This window comes from Ochotona curzoniae, unplaced genomic scaffold (assembly GCF_017591425.1).
Source record: "Ochotona curzoniae isolate NIBS_2020 unplaced genomic scaffold, NIBS_Ocur_1.0 contig_3498, whole genome shotgun sequence".
Lineage (NCBI taxonomy): Eukaryota > Metazoa > Chordata > Mammalia > Lagomorpha > Ochotonidae > Ochotona > Ochotona curzoniae.
Window position 1 is genome coordinate 18,891,174 of NW_024465885.1, and position 15,486 is coordinate 18,906,659.

The 15,486-nt window shown below is 44.1% G+C and overlaps 2 protein-coding genes across 3 annotated transcripts in view; one reads left to right on the forward strand and one right to left on the reverse strand.

Moving 5' to 3' along the window:
• Nucleotides 1–7,923, reverse strand: part of ZNF654 (zinc finger protein 654) — an 87,153-nt gene extending 79,230 nt beyond the window's left edge. Inside the window, exon 1 of the mRNA XM_040980615.1 lies at nt 7,711–7,923. Within this exon, the coding sequence (XP_040836549.1) occupies nt 7,711–7,881 (171 nt within the window). The 5' untranslated portion in view covers nt 7,882–7,923. The remainder of the gene's footprint in view (nt 1–7,710) is intronic.
• The window catches only part of CGGBP1 (CGG triplet repeat binding protein 1), a 91,611-nt gene extending 77,062 nt beyond the window's left edge, over nt 1–14,549 (forward strand). Inside the window, exons 1-3 of one of the 2 annotated variants that reach the window (XM_040980618.1) lie at nt 8,272–8,407; nt 8,864–9,068; nt 10,692–14,549. In XM_040980618.1, coding sequence (XP_040836552.1) covers nt 10,711–11,214 — 504 coding nt within the window. In that variant the 5' untranslated portion in view covers nt 8,272–8,407; nt 8,864–9,068; nt 10,692–10,710 and the 3' untranslated portion in view covers nt 11,215–14,549. Of the gene's footprint in view, nt 1–8,271; nt 8,408–8,863; nt 9,069–10,691 lie in introns of those variants that run through there. The other variant, XM_040980619.1, reaches the window with a different exon arrangement.
• Nucleotides 14,550–15,486: the final 937 nt, after the last annotated feature.

Below are 15,486 nucleotides of genomic sequence, written 5' to 3' on the forward strand. Positions count from 1 at the left end.
TCACTTTGAGACCCTGCACCTGCCTGGGAGACCTGGAACAAGCTCCTGGCTCCTGGCTTTAGATCAGCTCAGCTCCAGCCACTGGGGCTACTTCAGGAGTGAACCATCAGACAGAAGATCTTTCTGTCTCTCCTTCTCTCTGTAAATCTGACTTTTCAATAAAAACAAATAAATCTTTAAATAAACTGTGAAGTACAGAAGAAATTTTTTTCATTATATTTTGACTATACATCAAAAGTTTTAATCAAGAAAATCCAAAACGAAACAGCAAAAAATAAAATGTGTGAAGAAAAACAATGAACTACAGTCAGGAAACACTGTAAGTCATCATCCATTGCAAACAACCTGGGATATTTCTCTCCAAGTCTGTTTTACTCACAGCAGTAAAATCACTTGTCTGCTGGGTCTCCTCAGTGGTTACTGCATTATATGCCCTGCATCCCCAGTGAGAAACCGCAAAATCTGGAGGGCTCCAAAACCTAATCCTCCCCACACATATCTGACACTACAGAAAATTCCACACCAGGTGCCATGAGAGCTCATCCTCACAACACAAATACAAAGTAATCCATAAAACCACTACAGATTGTGTGTCCAAAGTGTATATGAAAAATACATGATGGGCCCAGTACAGTAGCTTAGTGGCTAAAGTCCTTGCCTTGCACGTGCCTGGATCCCATATGGGTGCCAATTCGTGTCCCGGCAGCCCCACTTCCCATCTAACTTGCTCTCTGTGTCCTGGGAAAGCAGTCAGGATGGCCCAAAGACTTGGGACCCTGCACCTGGCTTGGGAAACCCAGAAGAGGCTCTTAACTCCTGGCTTTGATCGGCTCAGCTCCAGCCGCTGTGATCACTTGGGGAGTGAATAACCCATGGAAGATTTTCCTCTCCCTCTCTCCCCCTCTCTCTCTCTATATATATAACTTTGCAATAAAAAAAAATAAACAAATCTTTAAAAAAAAATACATGAATTCCAGGTAAACTTTTAGTTTGAACCTGAAAGTAACATTATTTAATGGAACTAGTCTATAACTCAAACCATATCAAATTCCGAACACATCAAGTCTTCGACCATTTCAATACACAAATTATAGTTTCTCGTATGAATAAATATTTTTTAAGATAATGACCACCAAGCCTCAGTTGTAGACAGATGACTAGGTTGCCTTGTACTGGGAGAGAAGCAGCCAACAGCTGGTGGGCATCCTGGGCCTACTTAACGTCAAATTTGGGGCCCGGCACAGTGGCCTAACAGCTAAAGTTCTCACCTTGAACACACCAGGATCCCATATGGGTGCCGGTTCTAATCCCGGCAGCCCCGCTTCCCTTCCAGCTCCCTGCCTGTGGCCTGGGAAACCAGTCGAGGACGGCCCAAAGCCTTGGGACCCTGCACCCGCATGGGAGACCCGGAGGAAGTTCCTGGCTCCGAATGGTACAGCACCGACCGCTGCAGTCACTTGGGGAATGAATCATCGGATGGAAGATCTTTCTGTATCTTCTCTCAGTATATCTGCCTTTGTAATAAAAAGAAGTAAATCTTAAAAAAAAAAAAAATGCCAAATTTGTGTTAGCTATACCAGTGTGCCAGCACAGCCGCCTATTCTATTACTTTATTTATTTATTTATTTATTTATTGTTAAAGATACGAGGGAGGATTTGGTACCAGGGCCACACCAGCGCCATTTGGGGACACAGATCCCCAGCCCAGCTCTGCCCATGCGAACACCATCTGTGGCCAGCATGCATGAGCTCCTGGGTGCAGAGACTGCGGATTGACCAGGGAAGGGAGTACCAGAACGTGTGGAAGGGAGGGTGACTGGGGAGTGTGTTGCAGGTGAGGAATGACTTTGGAGGTACTTGCATTGACAAGGCCTTTGTACTTGCTGACCATGGAAGGCACTGTCAGAACTGGGCCTCACTGCTGGCTCAGAGCAAGCATTGGACAGCATACCCAGATGCACATGGAGGATAGGGCAGCCCACGGGGGTCTGCAGAGGACATCTGGTACCATAGCAGAGGAGAGAGGAAAGAACACTCCCACCAGGTATTGAAAGCAATTATCGGGACGACTGGAGACTCTAAGGTGGCCGGTGTCAGCCACCGGACCAGGGAAGGATGCCCTCATCCTTGGGTCCATGAGATGAACAGCATTTCAGAACTACCGAGAGCACTTGAGCAGAACCCTCAGAACTCTTTCCACTTCAGGCACTCTGGAATGACAGCGGGCTGGCAGCTCCCCATCACCAGGCACTAAGGCAATTGGAAGGCTGGTTGCAGCTTCTCCCTTAACTCTCCCCTTACCTCACATACTGGAAGAAAAAAAAAAGAAAGAAAATCTGGAAACAATGGTCTCACCCACTTTCCCCTAACCCCTACCCTTCCCACCCTAATCAGCCATGTAAACATCATCAAAAATAAAATTAAGTAGTATTTTAAAAAGAATATAACCACCGAGACTGGTGTTGTGGCAGCCCGTGTGGGCACTAGTTCATGTTCCACTGTTCCATTTCTGATTTAGCTCCTCGCAAATGACCTGGGCCAAGCAATCTGAGCCGCCACCACACAGAAGACACGGATGGTTGGCCAGCACACAGAAGATCTTTCTCCCTATCTCTCAGCTCTCCCTAATCCTAACTTCCAAAACAAATGGTTAAATCCTTTAAAAAGATAAATACATAAAATGTGTGTTAAACAAAAACAAAAGCACAAGACCCTTTATGGGGGAAGGGAAAAAGGTCAGCATAACAGGTAATAACTCCCCTAACATTGGCCATCAAGGTCACTCAATCATTTGTTACCAGCAATAATGTCATTATGAACTATTCGTGCTATTCATCCTTGAAAAGCAACCTAAAAAGTGTTAAATTATCATTTTAAAAAATGGTGCTAAGTTACAGTAAAAAAACAAAAGCGTTAAAGTATAATACAAACGTAGTCACCTCCCCCCACAGCCACGGGGATCTGAGTACACTGCACTTCCCCCCAGTCGTGAGGAGCTGCGCCTTGCGTGGTATTCACCTTTCTTATACACTGGAAACGGCCCAAACATGTCAAACTTTGCAGACCATTTTTAAAGAAGCTACAAGCTTTTATTTGCAATTTAGAATTAAAAATGTTACAAAAAAGGAACACAAAAAAAGCACATCAATGAAATGAAATTACTTCTGCCTCTGAGTATTTACTACCTATCAGAAAGCAAGCTATTCTGTCCAAAAGCAAATCAATACAAATTTAACATTTTCCATCATCTTCCATACCTATTACTCCTTATAGAATTAGAAAACTAATTTGAGGCTTGTAGTTAAATGTAGCAGGGAGATCACACATTTACTTCTGTTCCACATGAAAAAGGCACTAAACTAAAAGTATTTTTATTATGAAGGAACTGGGCTCACAAGGACAAAAGGAATGACAAGGAGAGAGGCCTATATTTGGGCACTGGCCCACAGCTGGGTGAATGGTAACCAACTTAACAACCTGAGAAGCTAAGCGCCAGGCCATCAGAGCAAGATCAGGAACAGGCCCATTCGCGCTTGAGGAACCCCAGAACCCCGGCAAATCTCAAGAATTTGATGCACTGAATACTTCTAAAAATGGAAGTGAAAGCAAGAGTCAAAAATAGAAAGATCAGTTGCAAATCTCCCTCCCCTAACAAAACAATGGGCTCCTTCCCCAAGGAAGCCAGGATACCTGCAACTAGGGAAGCAAGTCTTGCAAACACTGAGGCAGAAGCCCAGGGAGCTAACCATTCCAGGTACTCGCCTCTGGAGGAGGAGGAAAGAGAGAGCACAACTGCTCTTTTTACTAGGAACTCTGCCACAAAAAGAGAGAGAGAGAAGCTGGTCTGTCACCATTACATCCAATCCCATTTAATAGAATCAAGCATTCAATTATCTGAAAAAAAAAACCTGAAATTGAAACAAAAACAAAAAAAAAACCTAACACTTTATTCAAATGTAGATAGCTAACAATTTGTAAATGGAACACCTTCAGAATCACTCAGGTAAATTGTTTTGGTACACCCTGTTCCTGCCACCTGGAAGTCAGATGCGATGGCTGGAACTCCAGCAACTATTTCGGATCACAAGACAAACTTGCAATGATAAGGGAGATTTTTAAGAAGGAATAAATGATTGCATGATGGTGATAAGGTTACATATCATCCTTTTGCTATCCAAGACATCTTTACATGAGAAATTCAAATTAATCACAAGAATGCATTAAAAAGATATTGAAATCCTAGGAAAAAAGTCAGGATTTACAAGTTTTTACTTGTAAATCGTATACCAAGAACAAGAGCTAAGGAATGCTTTTACCAGAGCAATTAAACATGAGTTACTCTAAATTAAGAGTAAATCCTTTCTTGGCTTTCAAAACTGCCACTTAGGGATATGTTTCACAGTCCAGGCATTACACATATAAAGTGCCTACTAAGAACCGCACAGCACAGAGCACAGCAAGGTTCCTCCACCCTGGCACGGCTGGTTTGGGGCAGGGTTCCTGGCACTACAGCATGCTCACTGGCACCTCTGGCCTCTCCTCAGCAGATGGCAGCAGCAAACTCTCCTCCCGCCAGCAGAGCACTCAAAAGTATGTCCAGACTGCCAGCTGTCCCCTTGGGAAACCTCTGAGACCCCGGCACACAAACCATGGTCCTATACTGCTTCAAGCAGCAGTATCTGGCTTTCCTATTTAAGTGACAAAATGCAGAATTGGAACATCTATAAACTTTTCTAAAGTTTACTTTGGAATACAAACCATAAACTGCCTAGAGATTATCTCTAATGTTCTACTTAAACACTCAGAGGATTTCACATGAGAAATATTAATAGCCTGTGTCTACTTAAGCCCTTCCATGTGCTAGACAAGTACTAAGCACTTTATGTCCATTCCCTCATTTAATACTCATAACATCTTCACTGACTGGCCATTAAGCCCACTGTAGTATGAAATAATTTTAACATCTACTTTAATCAACGCAGCAAAGTGTTTCAATATTCATTGTATTAATTTTGGCACTAAGTTCTATAGCTTGCTCAATTTATAATCTATGACCCAAAAAACAAACAAAAAATCCTCTAACATGTACTGTGCCAAAAACAAAGTATATTACAACCTTCAAAACAAAGTATATTACAACCTTCAAACTTGAGAACATGTCCCGAGCCTCTAGCAAGTAAGTGAGAGGGAGGGCAGAGATCTCTCCTGGAGCAGCTGTTACACTGTGGCATCTTGAAAGAATAACCTTTCCAGCTTCAGCCCTGATTTCTTGAGTACTTCCAGGAATATTTTCCCCTCTGTACCTCTTGCTGCCCCACCCCTCAAAGAAAACTCACCTTATAAAAGAAAACTCACAAATAACTAAGTTTTTTATTTGTAACTTCAAGCTGCCTTCCAGTAGAACTGCTTGCTGTCCAAAGCAGAACGTATCTACTGAAGCCATTTACAGAGAGGTTACCAACAGGAGGCAAGGCTGAGGGGACAGGGCCCAGCAGGCCAGCCCCACACAGCATCTCCTGTGGTCCCTTCCCTGTGCTAGGAGACACCGACACCCCACTCCCAGAGAAGGGCTCCTCCCCTCCCTTCATCCACACAACTAACCACGGGAAACCTGGATTCATATTTCCCTCCTAAAGGAGGAAAAGAAACTGGAGTCTAGCCACAATTGTTACATCCAAGTTGTTACTATCTATTTTACGATTACTCACAACTAAGTAATTTATTAATGAACGCAAGTTACTTAACATAACCCTCAGCAAATCTTAGGAAGCTAAATATTTAAATATAAAAAGAACTTTATGAGAGAACCTACAAGGTAGAATCAGGTGTGAAGTAAAAGCTGGGAACAAGAAAGAATGTCAGTGGCACTCTCCCGCCTCAGCAATACAAAGGAAAACTCGGTAGGCTCTTCCTTAGCTTTAGCCCCTGGAAACACGGGAGGCAGTGAGATTGTATAAAATAATCAACTCCATGAGTTCTAAAAATATTTCCCTGTACCTCTTCACGCAATATTTATCATAAACTAAATTTGTTTAAGTGCGCTTAAAATTAATCCAAGCTAAAAGTTCTCCAAAGGTGTTCTGCCTGATGAATAAAGTTCCAAGCTCTTCAGCAATAAGGTTATTTGGATCATGTAAATTAACAAACCGTAACCAAGCAACTCATTAATGACATAAAAATAATTTTCCACACCTGAATGTTAAAAACATCAATTTTACCCTAATTTTCTGAAGTGTTAAATTCCAACAGGTACAAAAGTCTCTCAGCATGGCTTCAAGATGTAAAACACAGAAAATGATTGCCCTGAAAGTGCGACACTGAATCTTTCTAGTAAATAATTATTAACACACATTTTCTAGAAAGTGTTTAAATGGAGAGCAATGCCCCAGAAATGAACACATCCTGGAAAACGTCAACCTCCACACCAACTCATCCCACACCAGGGAAATCAAAAGACAATTTAAACTGTAGAGTTAAGAATTCACACTAATACATCAACCCCACCCTTTTAAAGGAGCAACACCAAGCCAGCTAGCAACTGTGACACTCATTTGTGAAAACGTATCTCATCCCTGTTCCCAGAACGGAGTTGGCGCCAAAGGGACCCCGACAAGCCCCTGTCGCTAACAACTATGAGAGCAGAGGGAACCCAGGCACGGAGACATGAAGTAATTTGTCCAAAATAGCACAGCTAAAAAGTGGTGGGGCCGGGATTTGAACTCTACTGCATCCAAGCTTAACATGTTTTGTTTTGAAGTGGAACGATAGAAAAGTTAATTCCTTTCTCCCAAACAACTGTGTGGCGAATGAGAAAAAAAAGTTCAGATTATAAACGCAGGTAGATAAGAACGCAGACCACACAAACTTTACCCCTAAACAAGTACCTCGGTGCTATAAGACTCGATTATAAACGCGTCAAAGTGCGACAAATCCTAATGGTAATCGACTGAGCAAAGTAATCGACTCACCGTCACAGGCTAAGAAAAATACATGGTAATTTAACGAAAAGGGGGGGGGGGGGCAGGGGTGTAACCGGAGTAATAGTTGAAGAAAAACGACTTTTTCTATTAGCAGTTAATTAGAAAAGAGTGCGCGTCTCCAGGGAGGAGCGTCAGGAAATCAGAGATGACAACCATCCGCCTTCAGCAACCCCCCTAAACCTCACGCACCCCTGCCCGAAAATAAAAGTCAACCCAAGCCCCCCGGAGCCCCGGCCCTGCGGGGTCCCCAGAGACACGGGGTGACGGAGGGACCCCGCGGCGGGGGAGGGGTGCGCAGCCAGGGTCCCCGCCGAGGGGCAATAGGGCGGACGGAGCAAGTGCGGAGGGGCCGGGTGGGAGGGACCCGCGGACAGGAAGGGGTCTGCGCGGGGCAGGAGCAGGCGTGTCAGCACCGGGCTTTCCGGCCAGCTGACCCCTCGCCCCCACCCCCACGGCCCGACCAACTCTCACTTTCTTGGCCACCCCGAAGCCTGCGGGGTCACCCTCGTCCTGCTCCACGCCCTCTCCCTCCCCACCCCCCCACCACCCCCTCAAACCCCGAACCAGAAAAGGCAGAGACGCCGGCGGGGCTGCACGACCCCGCTCCTGCCGGGACTGGTGCAGCCGACCCCGGACGGCGCTAGGAGCTGCGGACGACCAGGCCGGGAGACGCGCGAGGAGGAGGCCCGGGAGCCGGGTGACAAGTCCGGGCGGCCGACGGGCGCCTCACCTGACAGAAGCGTCGGCAGTAATCCCGACTGCTGATCCCGCCGCCGCCGCAGCCGCCGACTCTGCCAGCGCCGGCACAGCCAAGCCCGACCGGGCCCGCCGGGGGCTCCACAATGGCTCCCAGCTCTTCCCCGAGGCGTTCGGCCTCCTGATCGCTCTCCTCCTCCGCCATGAGGCTCTCGCCGCCCAGCGCGTACCAGCCCCTGCGCCGCCGCCGCCGCCGGAGCTGCCTGGGCTAACCTCCTCCTCCTCCGCCTCCTCCTCCTCCTCTACTCCCTCCCCCTTCCCTCCGCCCCAGCCGGACAAGGCGCCTCTCGGTTGGGCTCTACTTCCGGCTCCGCCCACCCACGCCCCCAGTCCTCATTGGAGAAAAGCAGCCGCCCATCATGCACCTAACCGCCTCTCCAGCGCTATTGGCCAAAGACGCTGTCTTTTTGACAGCCGCGCCGTTCGTTGGTCGCGGCTGCTCGGCGGTTGCTGGGGACCGCCCACGGGCTCTGCCATAGGCGGTGCAGGAGGACGGGGCGCGGCGGGGGACACGGCGGCCGCCGCGGGGCTCGCTCGGGCAACGGCGGCGGCGGCGGCGGCGGCAACGGCGCGTCCTCCTCTTGCTTCAGCGCTGCGCCCTCGCGCTGTTGCAGCCCTCCTTTCTGGCCGGACCTCGTCCACTTCCCCTAACAGCGGCCCCCAACCCGACGGTACCGAGGAGCTGGGGAGGCCGAGGGTGGTGGGCCCGGCCGTTGGTGCGGGCTGTGGGCCCGGGGCCTGGCGTCCCGGAGCGGGGGAGCCGGGGGCGGGGAAGGGAGAGGGAGGAGACGGGAAGCCTGACAGCGGCCGGCTCCCCGGGGACGGCCGAGCGCCCGGGGCCCGCGGCTGGCGGCGGGGTCGAGGCCGCGGGGCGCGCGGGGGAGGCGGGCGACACGCCAGCCGGGTCCCGCGCCTCGCCCGAGCCCCGGGCCTGGGCCGCCGCGGGAGGGCGGACGGCGCCGTCGGCCTGCTGGGGCCGAGCTGTCTGCAGAGTGCACTTCTTAGAGACACCTGCCTGGGAGTCGCGCTGGACAAACGCGTTCGTGTGTCCGTCCGCCCCCCTCGTCCCCCTCGCCCTCCTCTTCCTCCATTTTTTTCCCCTCCCATTTGTATTTCTTGTTTTGCAGTAAAGGCATGACTTCCTGGCACCTCAGGGGAAGCAGGGTACAAGCCCAGAAACTCTTTCCCCACCACCACTTGTTGAAAAACTGATCGAAGGCATCCTCCGCGTTTGAACAGACGGCAAGGGCCAGGGTTTGATGCCTCTCTGGCCTTGTGCGGGAGACCAGTCACTGCTGAGTACCAAGAGGAAAAAAACTGGAAACTAACCCGGTAAACATCTAAACTTGAACACTTTGGGCGACTTTTATTTGGTCTAGTAAATTACTTGACGCTTTTGTTGGCCAATTACTTAACTTTATAACTTTCTCATCTGTTTAAAATACATCCCTTGAAAATACTTTTGTTCTCCGGATTCGTAAACTCAAACATCCTCCACTGGGTGAATGATTTACCTCTGCAGTAACACAAATAGACTTTTTGAAAGCTAGGAGACATTGGAAAATGTGGGCCTTTCGCATTTGCGCAGTGGTTGGACGTTTTGCCCTGCAAAGAATTGTGGGCTGCTTTATTTTTTTTAAACGTTGAAATCCAAATCTCTAAGGTGGAAGAAGACATTTTACTTAGCATAAGTTTCACGTTTTTCATAACTACTTTAGAAACAGTAATTGTAATTGAGGTGAATTTTTTTTGGAGTATAAAGTACATAACCATCAACTTAAAAGTACAGATGTGTAGGAATTAAGTTTTAGGCAGGAATCACACTGCCATTGTATTGCCTAACAATGTTTGGCAAATGAGAGTGATAGAAGAAAAAAATGTTGATGGGGAAAAAAAATGAAATTAGGTTTATTAAAACCTGCAATTTGCAGAATATCTGTGAATTAAATGTCTAGAGGGATTCTTGGGCATCGCCAGAGCTAGACACATTGACGACGTAAGCTTCTTTTGATAAATATTTTAGTGTTGCCCGGCTGTTACTTCTCTGCTGTGGATAACTGGAGTCCCCCATTGTTTCTGATACAAAGCATAGTTTTAGCACACCTAAAAATGAGGCTTTTTTTTTTCCTGTCATTTACACAGACCATAATTTCATCTTGAAGTTGAGCAAATCGCAAAAAAAAAAAAAAACACCAACATTTTAAAGTATTTATTTCTTTGAAAGTCAGAGTTGCAGAGGGAGAGATCTGCTGTTTCACTTCCCAAATGGCTGGAGTTGCCCGTACTGGGCAAGGCCAAAGCAGGGCACTAGAATTCGGTTTCCCGTGTGGTTGCAGAGGCCAACTTTTTTTTCCCTCAATTGGAAAGGCAGATTTACAGAGGAGATACAGAAAGATATTCCGTCTGCAGGTTCACTCCCTAAGTGGCCTCTGGCCAGAGGTGAACTGGTCTGAAGCCAGGAGCCAGCACCTTCTGCTTCTCCCACGTGGGCTCAGGGTCCTAAGGCTTGGGCCGTCTTCACTGCTTTCCTAGGCCAAAGGAGGGAGCTGGGTGGGAAATGATTACAGCTGGGACACAAACTGGTGCCCCTATGGAATCCTGGTGCTTAAAGTGGGAGGACTAGCCAGTTGAGCCACCGTGTAACATAATTGGTGCTCTAAAGTGTGGGCCTGTGACTAACTTTTCCTGAGACAGTGATGTCTGAGATAGTTTTAGTTCTTTTGCCATAGTTGTAATTTTACTTGAATTTTATGGAATAGAAATGAAGGAATGGGCCTTCCTGTCAATAAAAACTTACTGTAGTTTTGTTTTCCTTTCACATATTTCAGGTAAGTTGGGATTAATGTACACACAGTCTGAGTTGAATTAATCTTTAATCATCAAATGTTTATATACCTAACGCTTCTTGTATCACCTCCAGAATGAACTTGTCATTCTTTGTTTCTCTTTTGAAAGAACCATATTGAGAGTCAAAATGGAGAGATTTGTAGTAACAGCACCACCTGCTCGGAACCGGTCTAAGACTGCTTTGTATGTGACTCCCCTGGATCGAGTCACTGAGTTCGGAGGGGAGCTGCATGAAGATGGCGGTAAACTCTTCTGCACTTCCTGCAATGTGGTTCTGAATCATGTTCGCAAGTCTGCCATTAGTGACCACCTCAAGTCAAAGACTCATACCAAGAGGAAGGCAGAATTTGAAGAGCAAAACGTGAGGAAGAAGCAGCGGCCGCTGACTGCATCTCTGCAGTGCAACAGTACTGCGCAGACAGAGAAAGTCAGTGTTATCCAGGACTTTGTGAAAATGTGCCTGGAAGCCAACATCCCGCTCGAGAAGGCCGATCACCCAGCCGTGCGTGCTTTCCTGTCTCGCCACGTGAAGAACGGAGGCTCCATACCTAAGTCAGACCAGCTGAGGAGAGCGTATCTGCCCGATGGATATGAGAACGAAAATCAGCTCCTCAACTCACAAGAGTGTTGACAAGGAGGTTCCACTATTGTGATCAAGATAAATAATGTGGAGTATTAAAGTTATGTGTTGATTGTGTGGTTCATTTTTTATATTTATTTCATTTGAAATCATGTGATGCAGAATAGTTTTGCAATGTGTATATAGTTGCAGGCAAAAAAACAAAAATCTCACTGCAAAACTTGTTCATTTTAGTCACCGATGGTATAAAGCAAAACTTGGCTTTAGAGTGTGCTAGGATTCCTGAAACCTGATGGTTATCTTTAAAATTGATGGCTTTTGTCCTGAAATGTTTGCATGGAAGAGCTGCCCTGCTTTCTTACCCTGTTGCCATGTATGATTATTCCTTATGAGATTACTTAATTACTTGGGTTGAAGACCAGTGTAGGAAATTGAAGTCGCTGCCAGGCAACACCATTCAGTAACTTAGAGGAATTATTTCTGATTAGAGGATCCTCTTCCAACAGGAAGGGGTGAAAGGAAACTGTTATTTCTCTTCAGCTTCCTAGCAGAAATGATTTTATTTCAACTGTTTTACTTGTATCTGAGGTAGTTGCCTTAATTAGCCTTCAGTTCCTCACTGTCTTTTTTTTTTTCTCCCTTTTAAATGCCTAGATTATTTAGTAGCTTCAAATGACCAAAAGACTGAATTTTTTTTTTCTTTTTAATGTCAGTGCCAAAAGCTGTAGGGAATTTAGCAGTGACAAGATTTTAGTCTCACAATGAACCCATTTTTGAACCATAGTTTCATTTTGAGCATCATCTTGAATTTACGAACTTTTCTTTATATCTTAGTGTTGAAAGGCTTTGGCATTTAATTTAATAAGCTAGATAATTTATGGTTAAGTTTCCTTTTTATTGAGGATTGCTACTTTTTGGCTGACCAAACAGATCATAAAGAAATTACTATTTAAATATTAAGTTTTCCTTAAGATTTTTTTTTTTAAGTTTATTTAGAGAGGTAGATTAGAAACAAGGTTGCTTCCACTTTTATCTGTTTTGTGCCTGGTGGTATAAGGTTTTTAAGCATGGATGGTAAAGAATTACCTAGAAATTCTAAAGAGTAGTGGCATTCAGACAGTATGCTTGCATAGCTGTCTGGGTGAGGACAATTAAAGGTCAACCCTGGTCAGGAAATGATCTGTCTGAACCTCAAGCTGTAAGGTTATCAGAATAGCTTAGCCCAGCTAAATGTTGTCTGTCACAAACCTAAGTTGTATTTTAAAAATGTAACGGCTGAGAACTTGGGCTAGTGCTTTAACTGAAAATCTTAAATTCTTTCAAACCACTTACTTTGAAGTTTTTTATAAAATATATTCCCATTACAGAGCTCCAAGAAAGGATATCCCGTGTGACTTGGGAATTAAACAAAAGTAAGAAAAGGATTGTTGTCAAAAATGGCCATGTGATTTTAGATTTTGATTTATTTTCACTTAAAAAAGTAAGCCTACCCCAAGAAAATCGTTTGTCAGAGTTTTAACTATGACTTTTCTTGCTTTGGTTATGTTACAGTTAGCATAATAAATGCCTCCAGTAGTGCTCTCATTAGTAAAGCAGTGCATAAGGAGACCAGCAGCAAAGTTCAACCAAAATGTGTTTTGCTATTATTTCCTCTAAGAAGGAATTTGCAGGCAACCATATTTCACTTTAATTGTCTAAGACGGTAGACAATCTAAATGGCTAGGGAAATAATTGAGTTTAGTAGCACTATTTTCAGAATTCAGAAATAAGTTAATCATTTAATTCCTTGGAATTCCACGATTCAGCCTGCTCCGAATTGTGTTGGTTTTAATTTGCACTAACCACAAACATGTAGTGGCAGGTCAGCTTTTAGTAGTTCTAAGCAGTAAGCTGGATGATGTTGCACTAGAGAAATATCCGTAAGTTGTGTTTGAATTTCTAATAGTTACTGGCGAGCTAATCATTTAGGTCTCATGTAACAATGTGTAATTCCAGGCTCCTAAATATTTCCTCCTGGACTCTTGTCTAGGGGCATAGCCTTTTGGCTGTTGGATTCTATCATGTCCTTAAGAGTGTTCCATCTTGCGAGGGTATAATATTTTCTCTTTACTGATTATGAGGCTGGTTCCCTAAAACTGGTTAGCTTTGTCTCATAGTTAAATAAAGCAGAAAGATTGCTTTAGCCTGCTCAAACTGGTATAAGTCCAAGAAACTGATTGGCATAAGTTAAATAATAAATGAGAAAGTCTGAGGCATATGCTGCTTTGGAGATACAGTAAACATGTACAGAAGCCTTCTTAACAATATAGTGTTAGTGTGATGCTATACTATTGGAAAAATAGCTTTTTCTATTTTGTAAGTTGTACGCATAAACATAAGCTTTGTAATGTTTGATTTATAAACTGCCTTCTTCAATACATGCTTACCTGTTAATAGTGTTTTCTCCAAGTTTGATAGTATGTCTTCCAGAAGTTCATATATGCTTACAGTAAATAGTTCCTGGTTTGTTGAAATGTTAACCTTCTTGTTGGTTTCTTTCTGATTTTGTGGGCGTAGAGCAAGCCTGGAGGACGCTGTAATCATCTTGTACAGGGTGATTGTGTATGAGAGCCTTTATAGCTACTTTATCCGTTATCATCTACGATTAATGTTTCTTTTTGCTTTGTTTTCAAATAAAACAAATGCTCCTTTGAGTTTAATGCATTTGGCCCTTCTGAAATTTCTGGGACCAGAAAACTTAAAAAGTTCTGCATCTTAACCATTATAACTAATTAAATGTCAGCTTGGGATTGTTGTGAAGTATTAATTGCTTTAAAGCAATCATAGACACTGTTGGCAAGATCTCCAGGCTGAATAGTTCATTTTGCCTGCAAGAGTTTGTATGTGAATATTAATGAAAAACACATTTAAGTAAAATAAAGTTGAAAGTGGTCCAAAGCAAAAGCCACAGACAATTCCTCACCCGGTGCTTAGTCTCTGTAAGGGCTCCATGGTTTGACCTGCCCTGACTGTTTTTCAGTGAGAACAGGCTCACATGAAAACATGCGAACTTGATGCATTTACATAAGAGGTTGATTCTATAATATCATTGGAAGTCTTGGCCTAAAATTTTCTTTAGCTTCTGCTCAGCACTGATCAAAATGTGAATAGTGAAGTGGCTATCCTAAACCTTGGTTTATCTCAGTCTATAACCATAGATTCCAGAAGTAAATACAGTTCTTATCTAGTAGTATTCTACTTGTATCCAGAATACTGTATTAATTAAAAGTTTACTATGTTCACTTTTGTATTCCCGTGCTTTTTTTTTTTTTGCTCATGCATGTATCCTTAGTATAAACATGTTGCTTTTTTAAGGTTTGACTTTTAGAAATAAATTTCAAAAAATGTTTGTTTTTGAAAGCACAATTTATTTTCATATCAATGACAAATACATTTTATTCTAAAAGGTCAGCAGAATTTTATTGTTTGGTTTTCCTCTTAGTTGTGCCCCCCTTTTATAGTTTAATCCTTAATATGTAATATAAAAGCATTTTATTAAATAAATCCTAAAAAGCATAAAAGTAGTCATGAAATATAATCAGTTTAGTTTTCTACTAAGAAATAATTGTTATCATTTGCATCTGGTAATCTTACTGGAAAATCTGTATTCTCATTTACCAGTTGGGACCAAACGAATGCATGAAAGTTAACCCTTAGAATTTTGGTGGATTTTGTTTTTGTTAATTCGAAATTTTTATAAAAATTCCTGTTCCTGCCCAATTGAGGACAGGAGGTTGCAGAGGAAATAAGTTACTTAGGAGATGGAATGGCAAGCGTGATGATCTTCCATTCACTCCCCAAAAGGTTCCAACAGCTCGGGCTGGCTCAGAATTAAGCCAAAAACTCCAGCTAGTCTCCTAAAAGGGTAGCCAGAGTTGAAGTAGTTCAACAGTCACACTGCTTCCTTGGTTCGTCAGCATGGAATCCTGACCTGAGATCCAAAACTCAGTAACCAGGACTCAAGCAATGACAAGAGGCAAATCAGTCTTAGCCAGCTTCTTTGCTGTTTTTTAAGGCTGAGAAAACACAGGCTGGTTCATTCCCACTGGTACAGGCAACAACTAGGGCTGGACCAGGCCAAAGACAGGAGACAATCTGCTGGGTCTCCCAGGTGGGTGTCAGCAGCCCCAGTACTCAGGGCATCATCTGCTACCTTTCAGGTTCCTTAGCAGGAAGGTGGATTGGAAATATAGTTGGGACTTGATCCCACATTCTCTGGTGTGAGATGCAAGTTTCCAAAGTGTTAAATAGTGACAAAATGTATCTCGCTATGTGCAAAAAAAA